Source organism: Drepanopeziza brunnea, assembly GCF_022702325.1.
Source record: "Drepanopeziza brunnea f. sp. 'multigermtubi' strain 214-2 chromosome Unknown ctg8, whole genome shotgun sequence".
Classification (NCBI taxonomy): domain Eukaryota; kingdom Fungi; phylum Ascomycota; class Leotiomycetes; order Helotiales; family Drepanopezizaceae; genus Drepanopeziza; species Drepanopeziza brunnea.
In genome coordinates this window covers 2,037,208-2,064,205 of record NW_027094071.1, presented here as the reverse complement: position 1 = coordinate 2,064,205, position 26,998 = coordinate 2,037,208, and the positions used below count along the sequence as shown (strand labels likewise).

The 26,998-nt window shown below is 50.6% G+C and overlaps 10 protein-coding genes across 11 annotated transcripts; 6 read left to right on the top strand and 4 right to left on the bottom strand.

Moving 5' to 3' along the window:
- Window positions 1-403: 403 nt before the first annotated feature.
- Window positions 404-673, top strand: L3040_005298 (uncharacterized protein; the record flags this gene model as incomplete). Its single annotated transcript, XM_007288728.2, has 1 exon — window positions 404-673. One exon carries the CDS (start codon window positions 404-406, stop codon window positions 671-673), a length of 270 nt encoding a protein of 89 aa, XP_007288790.2.
- A 926-nt stretch (window positions 674-1,599) lies between these two features.
- On the bottom strand, window positions 1,600-4,041 carry L3040_005297 (uncharacterized protein; the record flags this gene model as incomplete). The annotated part of the gene is made up of 5 exons (XM_007288727.1): window positions 1,600-1,860; window positions 1,967-2,716; window positions 2,768-2,968; window positions 3,015-3,742; window positions 3,810-4,041. The coding sequence occupies 5 exons, from the start codon at window positions 4,039-4,041 to the stop codon at window positions 1,600-1,602; spliced, it is 2,172 nt and encodes a 723-aa protein (XP_007288789.1).
- A 1,763-nt stretch (window positions 4,042-5,804) lies between these two features.
- L3040_005296 (uncharacterized protein) lies at window positions 5,805-8,005 on the top strand (the record flags this gene model as incomplete). The annotated part of the gene is made up of 6 exons (XM_007288726.1): window positions 5,805-5,852; window positions 5,933-5,952; window positions 6,010-6,227; window positions 6,319-6,509; window positions 6,556-6,667; window positions 6,714-8,005. The coding sequence occupies 6 exons, from the start codon at window positions 5,805-5,807 to the stop codon at window positions 8,003-8,005; spliced, it is 1,881 nt and encodes a 626-aa protein (XP_007288788.1).
- Window positions 8,006-8,282: 277 nt separating this feature from the next.
- L3040_005295 (uncharacterized protein) lies at window positions 8,283-9,380 on the bottom strand (the record flags this gene model as incomplete). The annotated part of the gene is made up of 1 exon (XM_007288725.1): window positions 8,283-9,380. The coding sequence occupies one exon, from the start codon at window positions 9,378-9,380 to the stop codon at window positions 8,283-8,285; it is 1,098 nt and encodes a 365-aa protein (XP_007288787.1).
- Window positions 9,381-9,599: 219 nt separating this feature from the next.
- Window positions 9,600-10,363, top strand: L3040_005294 (uncharacterized protein; the record flags this gene model as incomplete). The annotated part of the gene is made up of 3 exons (XM_007288724.1): window positions 9,600-9,612; window positions 9,709-9,911; window positions 10,010-10,363. The coding sequence occupies 3 exons, from the start codon at window positions 9,600-9,602 to the stop codon at window positions 10,361-10,363; spliced, it is 570 nt and encodes a 189-aa protein (XP_007288786.1).
- Window positions 10,364-10,798: 435 nt separating this feature from the next.
- L3040_005293 (uncharacterized protein) lies at window positions 10,799-11,850 on the bottom strand (the record flags this gene model as incomplete). Its single annotated transcript, XM_007288723.1, has 4 exons — window positions 10,799-11,038; window positions 11,089-11,376; window positions 11,442-11,640; window positions 11,711-11,850. 4 exons carry the CDS (start codon window positions 11,848-11,850, stop codon window positions 10,799-10,801), a joined length of 867 nt encoding a protein of 288 aa, XP_007288785.1.
- Window positions 11,851-12,167: 317 nt separating this feature from the next.
- L3040_005292 (uncharacterized protein) lies at window positions 12,168-12,967 on the top strand (the record flags this gene model as incomplete). The annotated part of the gene is made up of 3 exons (XM_066157315.1): window positions 12,168-12,252; window positions 12,303-12,469; window positions 12,524-12,967. 3 exons carry the CDS (start codon window positions 12,168-12,170, stop codon window positions 12,965-12,967), a joined length of 696 nt encoding a protein of 231 aa, XP_066011623.1.
- Window positions 12,968-14,502: 1,535 nt separating this feature from the next.
- Window positions 14,503-17,056, top strand: L3040_005291 (uncharacterized protein; the record flags this gene model as incomplete). The annotated part of the gene is made up of 2 exons (XM_007288721.2): window positions 14,503-14,582; window positions 14,668-17,056. The coding sequence occupies 2 exons, from the start codon at window positions 14,503-14,505 to the stop codon at window positions 17,054-17,056; spliced, it is 2,469 nt and encodes an 822-aa protein (XP_007288783.2).
- A 1,564-nt stretch (window positions 17,057-18,620) lies between these two features.
- L3040_005290 (uncharacterized protein) lies at window positions 18,621-21,408 on the bottom strand (the record flags this gene model as incomplete). Of its 2 annotated transcripts, XM_066157314.1 has the most annotated exons (4): window positions 18,621-19,864; window positions 19,914-19,934; window positions 19,987-20,275; window positions 20,323-21,408. In XM_066157314.1, the coding sequence occupies 4 exons, from the start codon at window positions 21,406-21,408 to the stop codon at window positions 18,621-18,623; spliced, it is 2,640 nt and encodes an 879-aa protein (XP_066011622.1). The 2 variants fall into 2 exon arrangements, with proteins under 2 accessions (XP_066011622.1, XP_066011621.1); XM_066157313.1 differs by lacking the exon at window positions 19,914-19,934.
- A 3,029-nt stretch (window positions 21,409-24,437) lies between these two features.
- L3040_005289 (uncharacterized protein) lies at window positions 24,438-24,893 on the top strand (the record flags this gene model as incomplete). Its single annotated transcript, XM_007288719.1, has 1 exon — window positions 24,438-24,893. One exon carries the CDS (start codon window positions 24,438-24,440, stop codon window positions 24,891-24,893), a length of 456 nt encoding a protein of 151 aa, XP_007288781.1.
- Window positions 24,894-26,998: the final 2,105 nt, after the last annotated feature.

The following is a 26,998-nucleotide window of genomic DNA, read 5'->3' as shown; positions in this document are numbered from 1 at the left end:
CTAGCTACATCACTCATACCGCAGCCCGTCTTGGACACGAAGCACTCCATCTGTCTCTCAGTAGAGACTCTGAAGTAACTATGACTTTCCAAACATCATCCGTTCGGGTTGTAGTGTTGACCTTGAGCTGTGCTTAGCTAGAGGCCCTCACATCTCAGGACACATTGCCCCTTCGAGATTTCTACACAATCCCTTATTAGCCTCTTAGTAGAGATCCTGAAGTAAATATACCTCTCAGCGCCACTTACCATGGTTTGGTGTTATTAATCGTCGTCTCTCATCAGAGGTCCTCCAGCAGCAGAACCCCTACTACCCCACTACCCTCCTTTAATCTTTGTCAACCTTCCTCAGCACCTCTCCAGCACCTGTACAGTGATCCTCTAGACCACTGGTCGGTGTCAACATGGCACACAAAACCAACTCATCAGTCAAGGCCTATAGCGGCTCAGCAAAAGGCGCCGCCTCGCACGTATCGGCCCCTTCTCACGTCCACGCGCACAATCACAGCGGCAGCTCATCCAAGAAACACTCGGGCACGGAGAATCTTGACAGATATGTGCAGGATGAAAGGGACCACAGGTCTCTTGCTGTAGCAGAGTACGATGCTCATCAGCAGGAAGCCAAGGAACGGCATGTCGAGCAGTTGAATGATGTTGTGAATCAGAATTACTGACGGCTGGAAGTCGCTTGGAGGCCGGACTTATTTCAATGAGCATGATGATCAGCTGGGAGCTGTAAAGGTTTCTGTTTGTTATGTGTTTGTATTGGAAATTGGAAGAGATGGGAGCAGCACGACCATTAGGTCACGCTTTGCATGAGACAGTTTGTATCGGATGACTGGTCTGTTTTCTGTTGCATATTTATTTATGTCTTCCGGCTTCTGCTGTATACAATCGCTTAAGCGCGGCGCCTGGGAATCGGAGGGTTTACGTTAGCAATGTGAGGGTCAGGATCTTGTAATACGACGTACCGCAACCAGCGTGACTCCCAGACATCACTCAATGTAACTTCTCCTCTTGAAATCAAATTGCAACATTCGAGATTGGCCAGAGTCTTATGCTACTTGTACATGATGAAAGAAGAGGATATGGAAACAAAAGGCCTTTCTCAGCCCAGAACAGCCCCATCGCTACGCAAATACACATCGTACAAGTTACAAGTTGTCACGCACCCTATATCACCATGACCGCATAAACCAGTGGAATCTTAATCAGGAGGGCAATTTCAACTTTGGTCTCTCCTGGTAACTGGTCTATTTCGGTCTCTTCGTCCTTGGAGACTTCTGTTGTTTTCGTTTCCTCCGGCTCATGAATATCTTCTTTCCAGACACGACGCCTTCCTTGTTCGTTGAGTCCCTGTACGAACAGATCGTGCAAGTTCGAGTCCCGAATCAGTTCCTTTTCTCTCTATTGCAGGGCTGTGCCAATCGAGTCCTGCGACAACCGCACCTCCTCGAAAGGCGGTCCGCAGTGCAATGCCTGCTTTACTTAGTCATTCAAGAATGACTTCGTGCAATTGTATGCTTTGGGAAATCAGCTCTTATTGCTTATTGGACTTCCACTATGGACTCCAGTTCTGCATCTGAGTCTCCCTACAAATCTATTCTGTAGATTGCTCGTCCCTCGCAAGCGTTAGGTGATAAGTTGCCAATTCGGAATCTGTAATTTTAGATGGACTCTTGACCATTATGTCCTCGCCCTTCGAGCTCTTTGGGAACGCAATAACATCTCTGACAGATTCATGACCTGTGAGAACGGCTATAAGACGATCAAAGCCGATTGCGAAGCCAGCGTGTGGCGGACAACCGGATTCAAGGGCAGAAAATAGGTGAGAAAAGTCATTGATACGCGCCTCGCTCATCTTTGAGGTCCAGTCAGTCACCATGTAATATTGCCATGATCATTTCAAGGTCAGGCGGAGGCGGAGACACGGGCAAGCTCGCTGGCCCGGAAGAGACAAGGCTTACCTTGAGGATCTCGCGCATGATGAACTTCTGCATATCAGCGTTATGGATACGACGACTCCCACCGCCGAGCTCGATTCCGTTGACTACGAGATCGTAATGATCTGCTGTAGCTGCAAGTGGGTCTGTCAGAAGCAGATCAGCATCTCTTGGTGTCCTCGGAGCCGTAAAGGGATGATGTGTCGCTGAGAAACCTGCAGAGCCTCCTTGGCCCGGGTCAATCCCGTCATTCGGAGTGAACATGGGAAAGCCGATTACCCAAAGATAGCGATGGGACAAATCAGGCTCGATAAGCTTTTCTGCGATGGCTGCTTTGTAAATTGCCAGGCGGAGACGGCCAAGGGCGGTTGAACCACCAGTGAATGGCATTTTCGCTGGCATTTCCTCTCGTGCTTGAATAACAAGCAGGTCGCCATCTTCGAACGAACGATTGATCTCGTGTTCTGCGGCACTTTCCCAGCCCAGCTTCTTTCGGTTCCCACATTTGGCTTTCAATCTGTCTGCTGCCTCGAAACCTAGCGTCTGGAGGCCTTCGATCGGCTTTGAAGAATCGTAGACACAGATTCCCGGCGCGCCGTCAATGTTGGATCTAAAGCTCTCTGCGTCTGGTGAGTCCATGAAGCGGCGAATGAAAGCGGTGGCTTCTTTGGGAGAAGCATTCAAGCGCATCTTGAAGAAGTCGAACGTTGGTCTCTCGATCGAGGTAAGCATACTGCTTAGCTCTTGGGGAACGAGTTCGTCGACTTGATATATCTAGAAAGACGTTCAGGGATATGCATGTGCCAAATCGAAGGGTAAACTTACAGGCGCATTAATTCTGAGATCCGGTTTGTCAGATCCATGACGCCTCATAGCTTCGCGATAAGTCATTTTGTAGAACCCTTGCGCTGGGACGCTGAGGTCTGACCCGTTCATAGCTGGCATGAATCGATAGATACGCCGGATCACATCTTCAACTCTTTGCCTAACCGTCTTTCCATCTGCGTAGGCCATCTCGATATCAAGCTAGATCGAATCAGCGTTGACCCTGAGCCGTGGTGTTGAGATCCACCTGTGTAAATTCCGGTTGCCTATCAGCTCGGAGATCCTCGTCGCGGAAGCACTTTGCAAATTGGAAATAGCGACTGATTCCCGATGCCATCAGTATCTGCTTGTATTGCTGCGGGCTCTGGGGGAGCGCATATGCAAATCCAGCTTTCCGGGTGGGAACAAGAAATTCTCGTGCTCCTTCTGGAGTCGACTTGAACAAAATTGGCGTGTCAATCTCGTCAAAGTCTGACAAGCTATGCCTGACATGTTTGGCAACCTCGGATCGAAGACGCAGACGCTGTCTCAAGGCTGGGTCGAAGCGGAGCTGAAGGTGTCTGCTCTGAGGAGGGTAGTTGTGGTCGGCACTGAGATGAAGGTCGGGATGGATGTCATTCAGGGGCAGGAAGTTGGTCACAACAATCTCGATCTCGTCGGAGGGAAGCTGGAGTGGGACCTGGACATCTTGATCATCTTGCTTATCTTTCTTGCTCGGACGCTTGCGGGCTATTGTGCCAGAGACATTGATCGGAGTGTTGAGTCTCGTGCTCTTCAGCTGGCGGCACAGTTCTGCGCCTCGACATACTATTTGCACCTGCTTCTCCTCCCCTTTGCATGCCCACACCAATTGCCCAAACACCAAGGACTCAGCCAAGGAGGTGACACTCTTCAAATATCCGACTAACACGACTGCCTTGCCTAGCTTACTTGGAATGATTTGTCTGTGTCGGTACGTTAATGGCGGTGCCACGACTGGAGCGTGTCAGCGTATGCCTCTGTTGTTGCTCCGAAGCATACAGCTACACAGCTGCCTACATACGCGTGTTCTTGTAAGACTTGAAGAACTCGGGTTCATCTATCTTCGGCGTCTCTGAAAGCTCTGCCCCGGCCGGTTGTGCCAGTCTTGGTCCGCTGTGGTGGAGGTATCTTCGCCGTGGTATTCTCGCGCCCGCCGGAGTCGCGCATCGGTGGGGGGAGGTCAATTGGAAAATCTGCCGAGAGCAGAGTCTCGACAGACGCCTTGTAGGACAAGATGTTGGAAATAAATTCATCGCCGCGTAGTGCTCGTGGTGACGGTACTTGCTGCGGAGAGAGAGAGAAAGCTGATACTTTAATATTTCGACCTGGAGCTCTCTCGGTTGGGCTTAGCGGTCCCACATTTATAGCGCCATGCGGCCGTCTCAGAACATATATTCACAAATTGGCCCCGAACAGTTTTTTCTCTTCTGCATCCTTCCAAGTTTTATACATGTAAGCCCCCAACATCCAACATCGAGCGCGCCCTCTGCACTCTTCTCCTTTCCGTCTCTACACTTGGCCTGCTCTTGCTAACCCTTTCCTCGCAGATGATGAAAAGCCAGCGTGTTAATTTGACTACGATTCCTCCTCCTCGAGCTTCTCCGACTCTCCCTTCACCGGGCTTCAGCGGTCAGGTTGCGAGAGGGGATGGGAAGAGTGAAAAAAGCGTTCGACACACCAATCTTGTTAACTATCGGACGCAATGAAGGCATCTCTGATCCTTGAAGCTTGGAAGGCATCACTATACTACAACTGTATACCGGGGGCGATGCGATAGCCGTGCTGTGGCTCCGCGCATCGTCAGATTTGTTTCCCGCTGCATACACACATCAGCTCCTCGACCCCAAATTTCTTTGTGTTTCCCCGATATTTTTGGCCTATGTTCGAATGCTGTGACGATTGCATCGAGGTAAGGCATGGTTCCGCTGGCAGGGCGAGATACACCCTAGTCACATTTGACAATTCATGGGTATCCTCTTTCCCTTCATCGGTACCTCTAATTTGGTCGTTCACACGCAGTCCAAAGCGGTTGGCGGTGATCGGTGGTGTTCCCTCTTCCCGATGCAATTATAGATGGATTCCTATATACAGCCGACAATTAAGGATGCACGGATATTCTCGTCCTCGGGGAACGTCACCTGCTCCAACTTGTGGATAGATCCGTAGATAGTATCTTGATAGAGTTTGGTTGGAATGTTCCACTGGTAGGGTACGGGGAAGCAAAATGCATAGCCGCCCCCAATATGACGGGTGAGATACCTGGTCGGTCCTTGTAGGCAAAGGTGAACATCCCCTCTGGATTGCCTACCATGCACCAATCACGGCGAGACCGGGTGAGCTTGAGCCTGAGCCTGAGCCTGTGCCAGTGCCAGTGCCTGTGCCAGCTCAGCAATCGCCACACGCCAATTCCACAAAGAGTTTGCGACTTTGGTCTTTGGTACGTAGTAAGTCCTCTCCCAGGTCCAAGTCCCCGTGCCCGTACGAAGGAAATTGAGAAGGCAACATCGGCATGGCATCATGCGCCGCCGATTCAAGAGAACGGCCGTCATTATCGCAGTACCGGTACAAGGCCGACAATAGTTAATAGACCCCCGCCCTTCCTTCCGGCCCCGTACGGTGGTAGGCTGACGAGGTATTACGGTGCGTCCAACTACAACTACAACTACAACGACAACGACAACGACAACGACAACGACAACGACAACGACATCCACAACCACAACTCCTTACCATTGTTGTCCTGTCCTGACCCGTACCTGAGCTAGATTGTGCAGTCGTGCGAGTGGCCACAACAACAGCCCCTTGAACTACGACGACTATACGAATCCAAGGCCTCCCTCGTTTCTCAACATTGCTGCAAGCACGCAAAGCAAACAATTAATCAGTCCATCAATCACCCATCCTCCTAATCGCCCAATCGCCCACTCCCCTACCGGTACATCCCCACAACACATCCAGCCCTCCGAATCAGAGCGAAAGGTGCCTGCGAGTCGAAAGAGCCAGCCACTCAGTCGAGATGGCAAGCTCCTTCGAGAAGTCGGTCAAAGGGGCAACCAAGATCAAGGTGCGTGGAACCCGGTCCAGAGCTTCGCCGGCTTTGCAGATATCTCTGTGGCACGTACTGACTTGACTCTTCAACAACAGGCAGCCCCGCCCAAGTCAAAGTACGCTCCCTCTGCAAAGACCTATCCCGGGCTCCGCTGACTCTGCTTGACGCATAGATACATTGAGCATATCTTAATAGCGACACATGCTGGAGAATCAGGAGTGGCCGAGGTGTTCCGGGCGTTGCAGAACCGTCTGCGCGATTCGACATGGACTGTGGTATTCAAGAGTCTGATCACAGTACATCTCATGATCAGAGAGGGGTCCCCGGACGTGACGTTGGCATATCTTGCGCGGTATAGGAATATGCTAGCCATAAGCAGTTTCTCCGACGGTAGGTCTACTGGGCAGTCCGGAGCTTGAGAGCTTGAGATGATTGTGTGGAAGGCGATACCACGGAAGCCAGGCTAACGATATCCATCAAGTCCAAACCCAGGGCCGCAATATTCGGCATTACACAAACTACCTGAGTGAGAGGGCAAGGGCATTCAGAGATACGAAGACCGACTTCGTCAGAGCGGCGGAGAACAGGTTGGAGAAGATGACGGTGGAAAAGGGTTTGCTGAGAGAGACCGAGACTGTCCAGCATCAGATTACAGCTCTATTGAAATGCGATGTTAGTCTCATGTATCCCGGAACTGGGATATACTAATCATTGATAGGTCCTGGATAACGAGCCCGAGAACGAAATCACAATTACAGTGTTTCGAATGCTTGTACTAGACCTTCTGGCGATGTTTCGTGTGATGAACTTGGCTGTGATTAACATTTTGGGTAAATACAAGCCATAGCGAGTCAAAGAATCGACTAACACAAGTAGGCCACTTCTTCGAGATGTCGCGCCCAGATGCCGAAAGAGCACTGGAGATTTATAAGAATTTCACAAGACAGACCGAGTTCGTGGTCCAATATCTCGTCACTGCGCGACAGTATGAACACCAGACTCGGCTCGAAGTGCCAAAATTGAAACATGCCCCAGTCCATCTTGCCAAGCAGCTCGGGGAATATCTGTTGGAGCCGGACTTTGAGGTCAACAGGAGACAGTATATTGCAGAATTGGAGTCGAAGAGAAACAGGACGAATGGTGCAAGTAGCAAATCCATTGCAGCAGCAACGAAGAGCGCTTCGGAAGCTCGATCTGGGGCTGGCAAGGCGTTCCCTGATGCACCGCCAACAACTATGAAGCCAGCTGCTCAACCTGGGAAAGGGCCTGATCTAGATTTGATCGATTTTTTCGAGTCGATTGAGCAACACCAGCAGCCTCTGGCAATTCAATCTGGAATGCAACAAGGTCCCCCCCAGTTCGATAACGGGGTACCTTTTCAGATGCAATCGCCGCAACCTCAGCAAACTCTAGACAATGGCTTCGTCCAGCAACAGACTGGATTTCAGGGAGGTCCCAACCCATTCCATCAACAGCCTCAGCAGGTCCAGCCACCCTTCAGTATTGGATTTCCTGCGCAGCCCGGCCCTGTTCAGACAAACTTTACAGGCTCTGGCTTTGGAGGCTTCTCTCCCCAGCCATCCTCCTTCCAACCCGGGAACCTATCGTCGATCCCACAGGACTCGCCTGCATCTTTCCAACAACAAGTACCGCAACAGCAAATGCCCATGGCCAACCTGCAAACCGGAGCTCAGCAGACTACGAATCCTTTCCGTCAGTCAATGATGACGGCGAACACGACGGGCATACCTGGGTCTTCGTATCCTGCCCCAACCCCTAATACGTTACCTGTAGTTCCCCAGTCTACGAATCCCTTCGCCAAGTCGATATCGTCAGCACCGCAGGCTTTTACGCCCCCACCTGACCACCAATTCCAGCAGCAGATACTGCAACAGCAAACTGCGGCTCCTTTCAGGTCCATGGCAACAGGCACCAATCCTTTCGCCAAAAACTTGGCATTGAACAATACCAGCCAGCGGCCGCACACGAGTAGCGGGTTGGCCCCTCAGCCAACCGGGAGTACAAATCCATTCAGACAGAGTCAGTTCGTGAACACGGCTACAGGGTCGGGATGGCAGCATCATCAGAAGCCAATTGGGGGAGGACTCGACAGTCTCGAAACTGTCCCGGTATTTCCACGACCGGCGCAGCAGCCGGCGTGGCAGTAGTAATTTGATGGAAGCGGTTGCCACGGTGTACTTTTCTTGTCCGGTCGAAATCATAGCATGGCGTTACGAGAAGTTTCAGGGTTTCACTACTGAGCAAGGAAAGACGGATGGGTTGACATCGAAATGCATAATTGTAGCATTACAGATTGCCTTTTAAGCGACGAAATTACAAGTGGTGTTGGATGTCTATCTCGAAAAGACCCAGAGCTCTTGAACGCCGTAATAATTACTGATCCTCCGAACGCGCGTGACCCGTGAATCCGTCCCAGATATCCCGTTAGAAAACATCGTCGAGCTCCTTTTTATATTCGACCTTCACCTTGGTCCCTGACGCCGGAACAGCTGCCATTGTTGCTAGCGACGAAGGGGCCGCGGGCTGAGGTCTAGTCTTAACTTCATCCTCTATGAGAACACCCAGGCCAGAGAACGCCTCGAACATGGTGCGGGTATAGTACTCTTGAAGGCTGTATCCCCCAGCCATATGTCGCTGGTCGGTCTTGGCATTGGAGAGCCACTCGCTGTCGTAGTCGCTCTGCAGCACATAGCGCGAAGGCGTAAGATCCACACCTCCGAAGGGATCATACGGCTTCTCCACCACTGGCGCCACTGGCTTCTTAAGTCCTCTCAGCGTGAGTCCTCCATTCGCACTCCCGTTGCCCGCAAGCGCGGTGTTGTTGTCCGCCAGATGCCTCCTCGCGCCGCTCTTCTTGAGAATGATCTTCTGAGCCTGCATCGTAATCTGCCTCGCATCCTCATCCGTGGTCGCGAGCTTGTCCAAGACGTCTCTCCGGCTCTGCGCCACGTCCATCTTCGCCGCCTCCTCCTCCCTGACCGCCGCCAGCCGCCGCTGTCGCGCCGCCTCCTTCTCGGCATTCTCCCGTCTCCTCTCCAGCTCCACCTCCTCCATGCCCGCGCGCCGGTTGTCCTCGATCTCGCCCATGTTGCTGTCCTTGTAGGCTCTCAACCGCGCCTCGGCCTCGGCGCGCACCGCCGGTTGGCCGTGCACCAGATCATAGATCAGGCTCTCCACCTCCTCCAAGTAGTCGTTCCAGTCGAGCAGCGTCTCGAAATCTTCCTGTCGTCGGTTGAACACGCCCCCGACCCGCTTTCGGATGTCGCATTCCCTCTCGACGTCCAGGTCCCCGAAGAAGGCCTTGTGGAAGCCCTTCTTGCGCAGGGTCTTGCCGCAGTAGGGAACGGGGCAGGAGGCTGGACCCGAGGTGAAGATGCGGTCGACGCAGGTGGAGCACATCTTGTGGTAGCATTCTGGGTTGATGAGGAATTGGAGGGAGGGGTTGAGGTAGCGGTTGGATTTGCAGACAGGGCAGATATCGTCGGAGGGATTGACCTCGAGGGATTTCAGTGTGCGCTGCATGATGTCGATGCAGATTGAAGGAGTGTCGTGAGTTGGTCGAGAAAGTTGCTGCTGTCGGAGGTGGTTGAGCAGGTGAGACGAGGCTGTCGAACGGGACGTCGCCAAGAGGCGGCTTCAAAGCCTTGTCCCCTCCCCTCCCCGCGTTGATTTTTCGGAACATCCCACGACGAAAGTAAACAAACCATCTTACGTCTCAAGTTCACACACAAGTTATTGCAAATGGCTGATAACGGTAAGCTCTCTATTTCCTATAGGTATTAATGCTGCAACTTCTATTTCAAAACGTGAAAGCATTCTGTAAACTCAAAGTTAACTAACAGCTACGCAGAACCTACCCCAGAGCAAGAGGCCGCCGCCGCCGCAAAGATCAAAGCCGAACAGGATGCTCTCCCTTACAAATGGACCCAAACCATCGGCGAGCTCGACGTCGTGATCGAGATCCCCGGTAACCTCAAGGCGCGAGATCTGAACGTCGAGCTCAAGAAGAAGAAGCTGCACGTTGCCATCAAAGGCCAAGAACCCATCATCAGCGTACATCTCCCTCCCTCTCTCCCTGCTCCTCTTCCCCCCCCCCTCACCCCATACCAATTGCGCGCACGGAAACTAATCGGCGTGGGTGTGTCCTACAGGGCGACCTCCCCTCCGAAATCCACGTCGACGAGTCGACCTGGACCCTGGCCAGCGCGCCCTCGGGCACCACCAAAGTCCTGGAGATCCACCTCGACAAGGCCAACAAGATGCAGTGGTGGGAGCACGTCGTGACCTCTGCCCCGAAGATCGACGTCACGAAGATCCAGCCCGAGAGCAGCAAGCTGGGGGACCTGGACGGCGAGACGCGGGGCATGGTCGAGAAGATGATGTTCGATCAGAGGCAGAAGGAGGCCGGCCTGCCGACGAGCGATGAGCAGAAGAAGGTCGATATGCTGAAGAAGTTCCAGGAACAGCATCCCGAGATGGACTTTAGTAAGGCGAAGATCAATTAGGACATGTTGGGGCCAGGCTGGGCGGGGGTTGACGAAACCATGGATGGAGGTTTGCTTGACGAGACAGATGTGCATAGAGCCAGGCTTATGGTTTCGCCGACAGAAACAATTGGCACACCGGTGTATCACATTACTAACTGAATATAACAAGTCGGGTCGGTAGTTTCAGCTGAGCTGGGTTGGGACTTGGACAGCGAGCATGCGCCTGGCATACTGAGGAAATTCCCATAGCTCAGGATTCATGAGCTCATTCGATTACTACATCCAAGTCAACAGTTTGGCGTGGTTCTGCTCCCGTATATACCAGCCCCTTACTTTCAAACTTTCGTATTGTACATATACAGTTCCAGTTGATAAACGCTCCTATAACTTTTGAAAGCCCGATGCTGTTTTGCTACCCCATTCAGACGAATCACTGTCATGAGTTCCCGCCCTCTATCTCTCGCCTGCCATACGACGGCTCTGAACTTCCGACAGAGCCTTGCTTCCACTCAAGAAAGCTATCAGTCCGATGACCCCAGCAGCTGGCAGGGTCTGGAACAAAGTCCAGTTACAGTAGTAGAGAAAGAAGAGCCCCTCCATCGACAAAATGGACCCAAAGAACAGGCCGTGGGAGACAGGTGCAGCTCCAAACGCTTTGGATAGATGGCTGAGGTTAGCTCCGAGGTATGCCCACTGTCGCCAGTTAGTACCTGCTCGGAAATCACCTCAGAGGCTCAACATACAGTTCCAAGCAGAATTGGCACCGTGGCCAGGATAGCAAGAACGAAGAAGGCAGAGATGACCACGGGTCCGCTCTTAGGGTCCGCTTTGAAAATATGGTTGATCTCCTCGCGCTGTCCGTATCTCACCGGCTTCTCGTAATCCAGCTCGGGTGCAGAGGCGTCGAGCTGCACATCGAGGTTGAAGACGTGGCTGCTGAAGCCGCGGGCGGGGCCGAAAGATGCGAGGAGAACAGTGGCTTTCAGTGGTTGGGTGGATTTGAGGAGTTGGTATGGGAGGTCTTTTTGGGTCTGGGCCACCAAAAAAAAAAAGACAATTAGCTGGTAGCAAGACCCGGGGGCATTGGGAGACGTACGAAGTCGACCTTCCCCTGCTCAGTCTTCCTGAAGGTAAACTGGAATGATTCTTCTAGCCCCGAGTCTTGGTCCCTCAGAAGGAGGAAGGCTTGGTGTGGTTTCTTTGCTATTCCGTCTTCGGTCGCTGAGAGGACAATCTTGAGGGTATCGGCAGGACCCAGTGGTACGGGCTTTGCCAGAGGGACCTTATTGGAGAGCCTGTACACCTGATTAGTAGGTGCCAGAAACAATTTGACGATAATTTCGGGCAAGCCTGGGGATGGTTTACTTGTCTTTGAACGAGCTGTCGGCACCACCCTTCCGAGCAACAGAAATCACCCCTTCGTCGAAACTCCAGGACGCAGCTGCCTCTGCGACGCCCGCACCCAGGAGTAACAGCGACGGGACTAAAGAGCGTAGAAACCGCATTGTGGGAAACGTGGTGCAAGGGGAGTGGGAATTGGAGCTGGAATTGGAATCTGAGTCGGGGCTCTCGAAGCTCTTCAGCGACAGCCGTGTATGTCTTGCAAGGTGTTCGAAGGAGCGCAGTTCCGCAGGCTTCCGTAGTGTCGGCTACGATAAGATAAGGGAAGAAAGTACGGAGTATACGAAGTACATACAGGAGGCAGCGGCAGGTGCTAGTTCTCACCAGAAGCGATATTCTTGATGAAGACGAATCAAACCTATTGCTAACTATCCAAACTGTGTCGTTATTTCGATCTAGAATTTGGAGGTATCGATTATGCATGGTGAATAAAGACAGAGACAGGAGCCCGGCCCTTGCGGTTCAGTCTCGCCAGCAACCATTCAACATCATCCATCAACAACACCGTTAGTCCAACACCCAATTACCAATGGCTTCTCCTCACTCGGAATAACAGAGCCAAACACCACGGCTGGCCCGTCCTTGCCAGTGCGCCCGCTCCTGGCGCCCAACCCGACGTCCGCCGTCGACTCTGGTCTTGACATCGATCAGGTCGAGCTCGAGAATGTCTCCGAGGCCGACTTCCAGACTATCCGCGATGCCCTCGACAGATCGCATGTTGTGGTCCTCCAGAACCCGAGCCATCTTACCGCAAAGGGCTAATATGAGCTCACGGAGCGCTTCGATCCCAGCTCCGAGCGCCGCGAGCTATGGGCACGGCAAGACGCTCGATGTCCAGCACTCTGTTCTGTTCTCCACCCGGATCTCCAGACCATCCCTACTCAGCCTCAAGTCCCGGTCAGTGGAAACGGAACGTCGGAGGAGCACGACGGCTTGAAGAACATCAAGCTCGTCCAGCTGCACCACAAGACGTTTCCACCAGGTCGCTATCCCGCTATCCTTGCCGAGGATGATTTGCATGCCACTCGTTTCTACCGATGGCACCTTGACGCGGCCTTGTACGATCTGAACCCAGGCCCGGTCACTTCTCTCGTCGCTGTCACGGTGCCCGCGGGTCGACGACCGACGCTCCGATACCACGAGGGCACCGGCGAAGAAAGGGATGTTCCACCTCTTCCATTTGGAACTACAGCCTTTCGTCTCCGGGCAAACGAAGTGTGATCGATCTCCTCAGCGAGGTGGATGAGGAGTGTGTCTGCCGGGCCCAGGTCGAATATGCGCCTCACCCGTAGGTATATCTGGATGTCGGCCGCGAAGAGCAGATCGGATGGTGTAGGGTGTAGGAACGAGCTCCGAAGGCCAAGAACTCCCCGACTCGGAGCTGGCCCGATACAGGCGAAGTGCATCGAGGTGTTGCCTATGTCCGGGGCACGGGGTACGGGGTAGGCTGGCCCTCCAGGTTTTGCACTTGGTGGTGGTGGGCGCCTTCCGACAGTGTCACTTGGCCTGGAGTGAAGGAAGTCATGGGCCCAAGCCCAGATGATCGGCTCTACTCGGCAGGCGTGGAAGCGCGGGAAAGATGGCAGGAGGGGGGGGAGGGGGGGAAGGGGGGCGGTGAGACACTGGCATGTGCTGGAGAGTGTTACAGTACATTTCTTGCATTTGCTGATTTACGAACTCGGACGTATCCAGCGTATACCCCATTTGTGTATTATATACATTATATACATTATATACATTATATACATTATATACATAACCCCTTTGTCGTTTGTCTCCTACTCTTCTTTGGCCCACAATTCGATTGAGAGTTATTCCCTCAAAGAGCAGGATTGGCTCAAAATAGTTGCAGCCCTCGCTCCCTCCGCCTCCGGACTTTTTCACATGCAGGAACTACCTTACCTTAGGTAGGGTTATGCGATGCGTCTGTTGCTCGATCGATGGGATGGGGGAGGACAAGCAAGGCAGTGTGACCGCGGCCTGCGCAGTACGGGGGGTAATGGGTGGTGCATCATCCTTCCCCAGTCTCGTGATCCGCGGCACCAGGTTATGATTTGGTATGAGATACCGGTAACTTGATGTAGTAAGGTATGACTTGATATGATATAACTTGATAAATATATAACGTGATATAATATAACTTCTGATAATATGACGTGATATAATATGTAACGTTCCTATGATATGCCCAATATAGGATCATATAGTTTCATAGATTCAAACACCCCCAAAATACTACTACCGGTACGTATGATACATTTCATGTACCCGACGTCGCGTGTCGGATGTTTCGATGGAGGTCTCCAGGGAGAGATCCGTAGAACAGCTAATGCAATGCAATCACGCACGCGTGACACCCTGACACCTACAGTACAGGACTGTATTACCGGTCCCGACCCACGACCCACCGACCCACCGACCCACCGACCTACCGACCTACCGACCGACTGGCCTACCGACCGTCAACCGCCTGGGCGGCCCCGGCCATGACCCTTCCTTACCTACCTGACCTTACCTTACCTGACCTCACCATACCTACGGACTCTCCTCTCACCCTCCTCACCGTCCCCCATCCTGCACTTCCCCTGCCGCGAGTCGCATCCACCCTACGACTACGGCTGCAAATACGACTCATAACCAGACCTGAATCCTCTCCTCCTCCCTTCCGCTCCTCTTGGATGTTCGAATAATAACACCCCCCTCCCCCCCTCGTGGACCCCCCATCCCGACGCCAAAAAGGACTCCCTGCACGCTTCATGGCGCGCAGCAAGACGGAATATGGTGTTGCTAGAATACCTTCAGAAGACCACCACTCCGCTCTGTCACGCCAACAATAGTAACAGTTACAGTAACACTAGCAGTAATCTACCAAAACAACAACCACCACCACCACCCCCCCCACAACAACATCTCCTCCCCAGCTCCGCGCCCGTACGGGGCTTCCTCTGCCATGAGGACGCCACGTCTCCCCCGCGCGCCTCTCTCCCTGGCGGCCGTTGGGGCATCCTGGGTCCGGCGGCGAGGATATTAAAGGAGAGTGCCGACCTGGTCAATAATACCCTCCTGACGCTGCGGGACGGCCTGAGCGAGGAGGAGAGGACCGTGAGGGCGAGGAAGGAGGAGAGGCGCCAGATTCTCAGTCTCCGGATGAAGAACGCCGAGACGGTGGACCAGTGGAAGGCCGCCGCCGCGGAGCTGGACGTGCTGGAGGGCAACGAGGCGTGGAAGGCGGACACCACCTCCTGCGAGTTCGACGCGGAGCTGATTGCGAGTCGGCTGAGGCAGCTGGATGAGGCGCGGATCAACTGCGATGTCAAGGCCATGCTACACCTCGTGCGGACCGCCCTGGCCCGGGACCTGGGCGGGATGGGGGATATGCGGCTCTACAAACATACGCATGTGGGTACGAAGGATCTGATTGAGCGATACATCGATTCGACGCTCGACACCATCCGGTCTCTGGTTGACAAGAGCAAGATCTGTCTTCCGGATGGGCTCGAGACGAAGGATATACTGGAGCAGGTGGTCTATGCCAGGCAGGCATTCGGCCGGAGTGCCCTGTTGCTCAGTGGAGGTGCCACGTTTGGGATGAACCACGTCGGGGTGTTGAAGGCCCTGTTCGAAGCCAAGCTCTTGCCCCGGATCATATCAGGGGCATCGGCGGGTAGTATCGTCTGCGCCGTCCTCTGCACCCGAACCGATGAGGAGATCCCGGAGGTATTGAAGGCCTTCCCGTACGGGGACTTGGCCGTCTTTGAGGAAGACGGGAAGGAAGACGGCATCCTGGAACGGGTGAGGCGCTTGTTGACCCAGGGAGCGTGGATCGATATCAAGCACCTGACGAGAGTGATGCGGGACATGTTGGGCGACATGACCTTTCAGGAAGCATACAACAGGACCCGGCGAATCCTCAACATCTGTGTGTCGTCTGCGTCGCTGTACGAACTCCCCAGGCTCCTCAACTACGTCACGTCTCCGAATGTCATGATCTGGTCGGCAGTTGCAGCATCGTGCTCGGTGCCGGTTCTATTCTCCGCCGCCCATCTGCTCGTCAAGAACCCTGTGACGGGCGAAAACATTCCCTGGAACCCCACTCCCCAGAAATGGATCGATGGAAGTGTGGACAACGATTTGCCCATGACGCGGCTGGCGGAAATGTTCAACGTCAACCACTTTATCGTTTCTCAAGTCAACCCCCACGTTGTTCCGTTTCTCGTCAAGGACGATGCAGCTATCACGAAAGACGCAAACTCAGACGGCAGCGCTGGTCCGGGCTGGGTCTATACCATGACCAACCTGGCCAAGGACGAAGCCCTTCATCGGATGCACGTGCTGGCAGAACTCGGCATTTTCCCCAATCTTGTCACCAAAGCGAGGTCGGTCTTGAGCCAGAAGTACTCGGGTGACATAACCATTCTGCCCGAGATCGAATACAAGGATTTCCCGCGGATGCTGAAGAACCCCACGGCCGAGTTTATGGTTCAGGCGTGCCTCTCGGGCCAGCGGGCAACTTGGCCCAAGCTTAGCAGGATACGGAATCGCTGTGCCGTCGAGCTGGAATTAGATGCTGCGGTACAGCAGCTAAGAACAAGGGTCGTGTTCAGCCCGAGTCAGGTCGACTTGAGACGCATGACCGCAGGAAGTTTCCGCAGCCCGACGAAGAGGGTTGGGCGAAGGAGGAGAGAGAGTGGCGACGGAATCCATGCTCTCCAGCCTGCCAGGGATCCTCTGGAGAAATATGATGAACCCAAGGCGAGGAAGAGTAATTCGCGCTCACCAATGCGAACTGCATCTACGCACCGGGGTGTCCGGCGAAGATATCTACCACCCACGGCTACGACCGCTCCGCGAACAACGCACGGCACACCCATGCCCACGCCTCGACTGGGCGACTCCCTGTTCCCTCCCATCAATACCAAATTCGAGTTCGGCGCTCCGTTCCTCGATATTTCGTCAGCAGGCGAAACCACGCTCTCTCCCCACAGCTCCGACGCGGACATTGATTCACACACCGATGAAAGTAGTCCTGAGCCCGACCCAGGGGATCATACCATGCCCGGTTCCGGTCTTTACTACGGTAGCCCGGATGTTAGCAGCGGATCCGCGCAAATCGATTTCTTCTCTGCCAGTCAGCCTGTCACCGCCAAATCCGACCACGTCCTCGCCACTTCCCCTCTGACACCGCGACGAAATGCAGCGCTTGCCATCTCGCCGATGCCGATCTTCAGGAGTGGGGACCTGAAGAGCAAAACCGAGCCTAGCAGTCCGGAGGCGAGATATAAACGGATATTCTATCCTGCGCAACTATGAGGCGGGTGGAACATCCTACAGCAGGCCGGATAGACACTCACCAAACACGAATAGCATCACATCATCATATGAGTTTTCTTTTGTCACGTATGAGCGTTGTAATTTAGCGTATAACAAGCGGCATCGGGAGCTCTGAGCATGGGAGCCGGCAAGCGGGAGTTTTTTTTCTCTCCATGTTTTTTTTGTTTTTTTACATGCCTTCTTCAGACAGCGAGTGAGTAGATTTACCACGGGTGGGGCATACTACAGGCGCCTTGCATGGATTTTTGAAACAGGTAAAGCAATGCAATGCAACGCAATGCAATGGAATGGCGTATGATGTAGACCTGGACGGTGTTGTCTGGTGTATAGAAATAAGAATGAACAAGAGTGAATAAGCATCCCGTCCGTCTCGATCCGTTGAAGTCGATATTGTATTTTGTACTTGTACTTGACATTTCCACAACGCTGCTCAGATGCGAACGAGCCGAGCGGGTAAGGAAGGAAGGATATGGTAAGTGAGTGAGTGAGTGAGTGAGTAAGTGAGTAAGTTGATCCACGGAGGACCTACCTACCTACCTACCTACCTAAGGTACCTACCGGGCTCGGTGGTCCGAGTTTGAGTTGGAGTTCGACTTCGAGTTTGGGGTTCGGGTTGGGCTCAGGCACGATCCTATCTCTATCTCTCATGTCCTTATCCTTATCATGATATGATATTATTACCTCTCTCTCTCCTCTCTCTTTCCCCCCCTCTCTCTCTCTCTTTTTCGCACGTATGGGTATGGAGTACGATCAAGGAAGGAGGGGGGGGGAGAGGGAAGGGGGAGGGGGGAAGAGGGAAGGGGGAGGGGGGAAGAGGGAAGGGGGAAGGGGGTGAGGTGAGGTGAGATGTGATGAGATTAGGGGGGGAGATTAAGGGGGGAGATTAGACGGGGATGAGATAGGATGAGGATGGGATAGAAAGGGATGAGAAAGGGATGAGAGAGGGAAGTATGTGAGAAGGTAGGTAAGTAGGTAGGTAGGTCGGTGAGTGAGTGGGTGAGTGGGTGAGTGGGTGAGTGGGTGAGTGGGTGAGTGGGTGAGTGGTGAGAGGCGATGATGAAGAAGATGCGGTGGTTCGGAAATGAGTGAGTGAGTAGGTGAGTGAGTGAGTAGGTGAGTGAGTGAGTGAGTAGGTGAGCGAGCAACTCATTTATTTGAAAGAAAGGAATTGCATATTTATGTGTGTATGTATGTGTGTGTGTATGTGTGTATGTGTGTATGTGTGTATGTGTGTATGTGTGTATGTATCGGAAGGCTATTATTATCTTGTTTTGATGAGGCGGGTGTTGGAGGTGGGCGGGTGGATGGGTGAGTGAGTTGTAGGAGTTTGATGCTTCCAAAGGCTTGAAGATAGATAGATAGATCTAGGCAGAGAGAGAGAGAGAGAGAGAGAGAGAGAGAGAGAGAGAGAGACTAGGTACTTCTCATTTCACTTGAGGCGAAAAGGGATATTGAAGCTATATCTATATCTGCTACCCGCAGTACCGGCCCTGGTGTGTTCATGGATGGATGAGCATCGCCCTACATCGGGGCTCGAACATGCCTAGTATCGCTCCATAATCCACGCTCTCCTCTCGCTCGCCGCGAGCCCATCAAACATCTCCATTTCCGCAATTTTTATAGCCAGATACCTCTCGATAAACTCCCTCCCTAGCAGATCAACCAGCACCTCATCATGCTTCAGTTCCTCCAAAGCAGTCGGTAAATCCTTCGGCAGCATCTTCGTAATACCCAGCTCTCCCCTCTCCTCCTCACTCAGCAAACCTGGATCAACGGTACAGTCCCCATGGGTTAGCTCCTCCGAGTCCGCAACACCCTGCGTTCCAGCGGCAACAATCGCAGCCATCGCGAAGTAGATATTCGCCAGTCCATCGAGGACTTTAATCTCGAAGTGGCTACCTTCGATCTTGCGGAGGGCCGTCTCGCGATTCTGGGTCCCCCATGCCACCCAGCGGCCGCCGGCCCAGCAGTGATCTTGCATTCTCTCATAGCTTACCGGATGGCTGTAGGTGAAAGCGATGATGGCCGGTAAATGCTTCATTACGCCGGCGTAGAACGGTTCATATACAGCCTTGTCGTCGCCGCCAGGTGTCGAGATTGACATATGGGCGTGGGAAGCTGTACCTGCCATCTTCGAGAACGGCTTCGGGTACAAAGTCGCGCGTATGGAGTGGCCTGCTACGACGGTAGCGATGATCTCCCGGGCTTGGATCAAGGTGTCCGCGGCTTCTAGGCATGGCCTCGCGGGTAGGACGAACTCGTATTGTCCAGAACAAGACTCGGGATGGAATTGCTCAAGAGAAATGCCTGCTGCTTCGAGCGAATCGTGGATCTCGCCCAGTATATCCAGGATCTTACCATCCTGCATGGCGCGGGCAGACGTCCACGCATGGCCCGCGGAATCGTAAAGAGTAGATAGCTTGCCGTCGGTTGCAGAGCGGGACATAAACACGATTTCGATTTCAAATCCGACGAGGAATTCTAGGCCAAGTTGACGAGACTTCTCGAGAATTCTGCGTAAGATAGAACGCGGACAGAGTGTGACTTCAGAGCCGTCTGTCTCGCGGAACTCGCATTGTACTGAAGCATAGTCTTTGCGGGGACCGAGTCTGAGGGAGGAGAAAACGGCCTGGAGCTTGAATTCGCCAATGGAGGCAACGCTAGGGATGATGGTGTCGTTTTGAAGGAGTCCGAGGCCGCATCTTGCGACGCCAGTCTGGAAATGGGGACTGCTTTCCAGCATGGTGATGGCTCGTTTGACGGGCGTTATTCGCACTTTGGGAATTGCTGTGGGCAAGTCAGCAATTGCCAAGCCTCTTATCTCAGCCAGAGTTACTTGAGCAAGCCACGAAAAATACTCGTATTCAAGAAGTCAGGATCGGGATACCAGATTGAACTTCAGGGCTCACCCGTGTAGTCCAAGTACTGGAGACGCAGGAATTTGACAGAGGAGCGCTCTGCCAGGAACGACTTCAAAACTTGGAGGTCTGAGCTTGGTGGGCTCTCCAGAGGTGGTCCTCTTCTTGTGGCTAGGTCCTTGATAGAAGAAGTAGTGCTTTCGGGAGAGCTGGTTGGCAAAGGGGCAAGAGTCAGACTCAGACCATAAAGGTCATTTGAAGTGGCAAAGAAAATGTCCTGGACTGCTCTGATAGCCTGGGAAACCGACATCACTCCCTCACGCACATATTCGCAGAGAACCTGGACATGGTTTAGCTTTTTCAGGACAGCCCCTTTCTAACTCTTACCTTTTCAAATGCCTCTCGGACCTGGATGACAGCAAGCAGATATGTCTCAGGGAACCAATGGCCGTCCGTGCTCCACATGATCTTTTCGGTGGGGCAAAGCTCCAGAATCTCGCGGACGGCATTTTCTTGCCCCTCCTTGCTGAGGAACGGGAATACCTCACCGATATCAGCGTATACGTTGTTGTATACAGTGGCAAGATACCCGGCTTCTCTAGTCCAAGGATAGCTGGCATGGAGAAGCACAATTGGCACCGTCGGAAAATTTCGGATAAAGTCCTGTAGATGAGAAGGCGAGGACTTTGTGAGGGTGATATCGTTGTCGCCTAGTCCAGTGTGGAATTGGAGTGGCTTCTTGAACGGCCCAGGACTCTTTGCAACCAGCTGGGCCGTTTTGTTGACAAGATAGTAGTTCATGGGGAGGTCATCGATCCTCTTAAAAGTCTGGACTCCATCTTCTCTCAGTTGCGAGATGTGGTCAACGAAAGTGTCTTTGACGTCTGCCACAGACAGATGTGCCGGAATGTCCAGGCCAGTCCGGTAACATATGACTGATTTGAAGCCCGCCACCTCTGGGTCCGCGATGGCGTCTTTGATCACCATCTCAAATGCCTCTCGTAAGCCTCCGAACACATCCTCGGGGGCCAGTTCTGGGTTCCTGAGCAATCCGTTAATGATCTCTTCAGCCACCCTCTCGATTCTGACGAGCTTCTTGCATTCGCTCCGCGTCAGCATATCATGCCAGGAATAGTCGTGAACCTGTTCCCTTTCATCCAATCCGTCGTCGATGAGAATGGTTTCAATGCCTTCCAGGCAGCGCTTCTGCCATGCGTGTTGCGGTTTTCCATACTCGATGTCGATGGCTCTGGCAACATCGTCCCACGTCGGCGGGCATTGGAGAATGTCGGAAAGCTGCCTGACGGCCCGGATATGCGACAGAGATGATGTCGTCGCTCGCAGAGCATCACCACGGGCTTCGGTGGTGATAGTCTTGAGGTCATACTTGAAGAGTGCAGAAGGTATGAGCAGAGGGTGGGCATGGTGGTCGATGATGGGGGTGGTGTATATGGCCCTGATGAGATCCTCCATGTTTCTGCTGCTTCCAGTCACTGGTCCGCACCGGTGAGAAATCGATCGGGGTTCAGGACTCGAACAAAAGAAGGATGGAAAGAAAAGGAACGGATTCAATGGAATGTGATGGTATCGATAAAACAGCCCTCCCTTGACTAGACCACGTGATACATATTCATATTCACGCGCAACGTTGGACAGCAGCTAGCTACCTAGCTATAGGTCCTGCCTTGATCACAGACGGGAATGGTGACAGACGTGACGACGTAGATTGATTTATATTTGATGAAATAAAGTCGACGGCCTGAGTACCATATGTTACCCTGAGGATATCACTCGATAAGGGCCTCGATAATCTGGCATCGCATCTCCCAGAACTTATTGAATTCGAGTAGCATGTCGCCATCGTCGTCGTCGTCATCGGCACCATTGCAGCAACGATCCATGTTGCGACTTGAAGATTTTTATTTGACAATGTCGTTCGTTCTGCGGATTGAAGTTGTCGTGGTCACGGTATTGCTGTGTAAATAAAGTTACACGAGAAAAGGTATGCCCGTCAGGTATAAATCGTAGTCGGCGTAGAACATCTCCTCGAAGAGACGTCGCATATCGATGATTCAATTCTGACTCTCCACACTCTCTATCTCTTTCTCTAGCGCAGGAAAAAGAGAGAAAGAGAGCTGAAGGTTCGTAGGGGGCACCTCGTACAGGTAAAGAATCGTAGCCCCCCGTATCAAGAAGGTCCCGAGGAAAAACAACTTTCGGCTAAGAGGGCTATATTTAGCTTACCAAAGCAATTCAGAGCCGTTGAGACAACTCAGCTCTTGATTGTGTTTCGGCCTTGAAAATGCTGTGATACCACGGTACAGGCCTAAGTACTACGTAGTAGTAGTAGTACGTATTACCCCTCGAGGGTGCCTCAAAAGTTAAGTTTCCACTTTAAACCCCCTGGTTACCCTACCCTCGAGGGGTAATACCGGTACTTACGCCTGGGACTACAAGGTCCCGAGGAAAAACGCTTTCGGCTAAGAGGGCTATATTTATCTTACCAAAGCAATTCAGAGCCGTTGAAACAATTCAACTCTTGATTGTGTTTCGGCCTTGAAAATGCTGTGATACCACGATACGGGCCTAAGTACTTCGTACTATGGGTAAATAATATGTAATTCTAGTCTATGCATATCAGATACTTGGCAATGCTGCTTGAATTGTTATCGTTATATTAATGGTGGTACCCTTTGCACAAAAGCCTTGTTAACGAAAACCTCTAGAATCGCGCACAAACGGCGTTTGTACTACGTATATTACTACGTATTTCGGGCATGTACTACGTACCAAGTATTACCCTTCAAACGTGCCTCAAAAGTTTAGTTTGTATTTTAAACCTCCTGATCATCTTACTTTCGAGGGGTGATACTTACGCCTGGGACGTGAAACTAAACTTTTCAGGCACCCTCGAGGGGTAATACTTAGGCCTGTACCGTGGTAGTACTACGTACTAGGTATAACCGTGCGGTAATAAGGGAAGCTATCGGCAACCGGCTACTCTTGGTCTTACTTCAGACACTTGTTGACTTTCTTGACTTGATTATGGCCGGGAGCTTTCAGGTTTCTACTTCCCCCCTCCATGAATACATGTCGGACCCAGTTTAGGCCCATCAATCATAGAGCGGTGGTTTCTGAATGGCCCAAAGCCTTGTCAACTCTATTATACAGACTTAAATCTGACCTAAAAATACTTTTCAAGGCTGGATTCTCATAAGTTACTATAATTGGTTTAAGCTCTGGCAGGATCCCTTGCGAAATTATACTTTCGATACGTCTTCATACTACGTACGTAATACTACGTACTTCTGGGGGAGGATAGTAATGCCTGACGATGATTCTCGAAAAGTTGATTTCCTTTTATAGAAAAACCCCTTTGTTTCGAATTATCTTATGGCCTGCCTTGTAAGAAGTATATTGCTCGTATTTTTTATATTAGCGACTAAAAGTATACATACGAAATACTACGTCGCAGGCGTAAGTATTACCCCTCGAGGGTAGGGAAAACAGGGGGTTTAAAGTGGAAACCAAACTTTTAAGGCACCCTGGAGGGGTAATACTTAGGCCTGTACCGTGGTAGGGTCCGATTATTTCTTATGCATCTTAGAAAAGCCGCCCAGCCAAATCCACCTGCTGCTTTATGCAAGGAAACTTTTAGTAATGCCGTTTATATTATTCAATTCTCGATTATAATTTTTAAGCTGTTCATATTTATAATGTGAAAAATCCTGTATTACGTCCCAGGCGTAAGTATTACCCCTCGAAGGTAAAATAATCAGAAGGTTTAAAATAAAAACTAAACTTTTGAGGCACGTTCGAAGGGTAATACTTAGGCCTGTACCGTGGTATTTTCCTTTACTATACCGATATCTGTAGCTTTTTAGTTCGAAGGTTGTAGTTGCAACGAGCGCGCTATTTGCATATATCGTTAAGGTAGCATACGTATCTCATATACGTAGTAAGTCTTCTCGCTATTCGGACACTTAAGCTTTTATCGCTCGTAAATAACTTGATTGAGTACTGCGTCTTTAAAAGCTTTTAGAATATGAAATACATCGCCTTGCTGAATTGAAACAAGTTTCTTTTAAAAAGCTTTAAGAAATGGATTGTAATAAAGATTTCCGCTATTATAGCCAAACAAATCGCGATAATTATACTAAAGTTGCAATTGTATAAAATTCAAGTAAAAGGGGCATTAGTAAAAATTTTCTTGCGTAAAGCAGCAAGTAGATTTGGCTAGACGGCCTATTTAAAAAGTAGGTTCAGGCATAAGAAAAACAGCTCCACAATGTTCGAGGTATAGGAAATTATCGGCTTACGAAATTGCCGGGCCACTTCGCAATTACAACTATATAAGATGAGCTGTTCCTCTTCGTATCTTCACTCTGATCATACACAACCATCACACATTATCATTACAGTGCTCTACAGTCTTCTTATAAGCTCAATCTTCTTATAAGCTCAATTCGCTGAAACGATCACCTTTATCTACCAACTTTATTATGCGTTTCAATAACAACTTCTTGATCGCCTCCTTCCTCGGCGTCGCAACCGCCCTCCGCCGGGGCTGCAGTCCCGACATTAATAGCGGCTCGCCCATGGCCGCCGGCACCGGCTTTTACACCATCGTAGAATCCGACACCATAGAAATTGTCGCGGCTGACTTTTGCACCGATGTACCTACGCTGGAAAGGATCAACCATTACCCTGAGGCCACTTTCAGCAAAGGAAACATTTATAGAGTTCCTTGCAGAGCTCGAAATCGCGATTGCGCTAGGATCCAGGGCAGTGATAAAGGGTATTACACGATCAATGAAGGCGATATGTTGAAAGGAATTGCGGAAGATTTCTGCACTAGTACTGAGAATTTAGAAGCGTTGAACCCCGACTTGATTAAGTTCGCCCCCGACGACATGCCCCTCGGCGATAGACTCAAAGTTCCTTGCTCCTGGAACTAGCTATAATAAAGGCCTTATCCACTCTCTCGCTCTGCCCATTGCGGGGCTATGATAAGCATGGAATTAGTGACGGAATGGGTTGTGGATTGGACTTTAAAGCTGAGATCTACTAAGCAGTTGGACTGCTCCTCTTATCTTCTTCGACAATAGAGTTGAGCTCAATGTATTTCGGAAGGACGGAGGTTGGTAGATAGAAACTAGGTCTATCTTTATTATAAGCTATTAAAGACCTTATCATCAACAAATAAAAACATGGTATCAAGGATTATAATCCGCACATCGATTCTTATTGTGCAAAAACAGATATGCAATACACATTGCAATGACTAGTATTATAACCCTATATATCCCGCAGGATACACTACCCAGAGCTGGCCGTTTAACGCTTACCGATTGCTTTATAAACCACGTAGCGATTACTACCTTAAAGGCAGGTAGGGGGTTATTTAAACCATCAGCTGACAATCCAATGACGGTCTCTTTAAAAGACGATTCTAAAAGGTTGGCATAGTTAGTAGATCACTTTAAGGCGATACTTAAAATTGAATAGAATTTGAAAATAAAGGATTTAAATTATTTAAATCGTAGCTGAAATAAAACTATTTCAATCGATTAAATCCTCTTTTATAAAAGCTTGTCTTTTCGTTAAAAGATTAATATTAAAATAAGACCGTTTTAATCGATTAAATCGTCGTTGATAAAAGTCGGTCTTTTTACGAAAAGACCGTCTTATAGCCGTCCTAAGGCCATCCCAAGGCCGTCCTTAAACTTGAAACCGTCCCGGAGAACGTTGATTAGTAAGCAAATAATCTCTTTTTTTTTTCAATTATTTAGCAGTCTACCCTCTACTAAGTATACCACCCCTTTATTACACTACACCCTTATTACACTACCCCCTTATTACACCATCCCCTCTAGAGTCGAAGAAGGCGCATACACGCGGGGGAACTTTTATTTAATCGATCGATTTCGATTATAAAAAATTTAAAGCGTTGATATATAAGCCGTAGCAGCGACACCGAGAAATATTTTAGCATCGAATTTATTAAATTATTATTGAAACAATTTTACTACCCCCCCTCCCCCCCCCAATAAATAAATATCGGACCCAGTTTAGGCCCATAAATCATAAAGCGGTGGTTTCTTAATGGCCCAAAGCTCTGTCGACTCTATTGTATAGACTAAATACTGGCTCGAAGATACTTTTCAAGGCTAAATCCTTATAAGTTGATTGGTTTAAGCCCTGGTAAGATCCCCTGCGAAATTATACTTTCGACATTTATTCATAAGGGGGGGGGGGAAGGTAGTATTTAAGAAACGATTTTTATTTTTTGTCACCAACGGTGACCTAAGATAGATTCCAGTAATTATGATAGTGGTTAATTATCTAATCACGTAAGACTATTTTATACGGATCTGGCAGGATTTATAAGCGTGCCAAGACTTTTATTCCATATCAATCTATTGAACTTTTTTCGGAACGGGTCGGCCCGTTTAAACAACAGCTAAGCCTAATTCAGCCACTGTTATTAATTCTGCTATACGTAACGCACGCCGCTGCTTTACGTAACGCACGTCGCTGCCTTACGTAATACGTAAGGCAGCTAGGCTGCCACACGTAACCTACGTAAGGCTGCCATACGTAATTTACGTAAGGCTGCTATACCGTATACGTAACGCACGTCGCTGCCTTACGTAATACGCAAGGCAGCTAGGCTGCCACACGTAACCTACGTAAGGCTGCTATACGTAACCTACGTAAGGCTGTCATACGTAAAGCACGTCGTTGCCTTAAATATAAGTGATTCGCAAAAGGGTCTAGAATTTCTTTATTAAAACCAGGGCAAAGGACCAAGTTCTTTGTAATGTTACCAACGGGCTAATTACTCGATTATAAAAATCTTTATATATTTAAGTAAATTATAAAATAAATAATAATAAGAACTAAAAACAATATGAAGGTAGTTAACGTAAGAAATAGTTTATTTAATAATTTGTTAAAAAAAAGAAACCTTTTAAAAACCTCTCTTTTACCGGAAAGACTTAAGACCCTTTTACAAGTTACTTATATTTGATAATTCAATATAAGGGGGAGACCCCCTTAA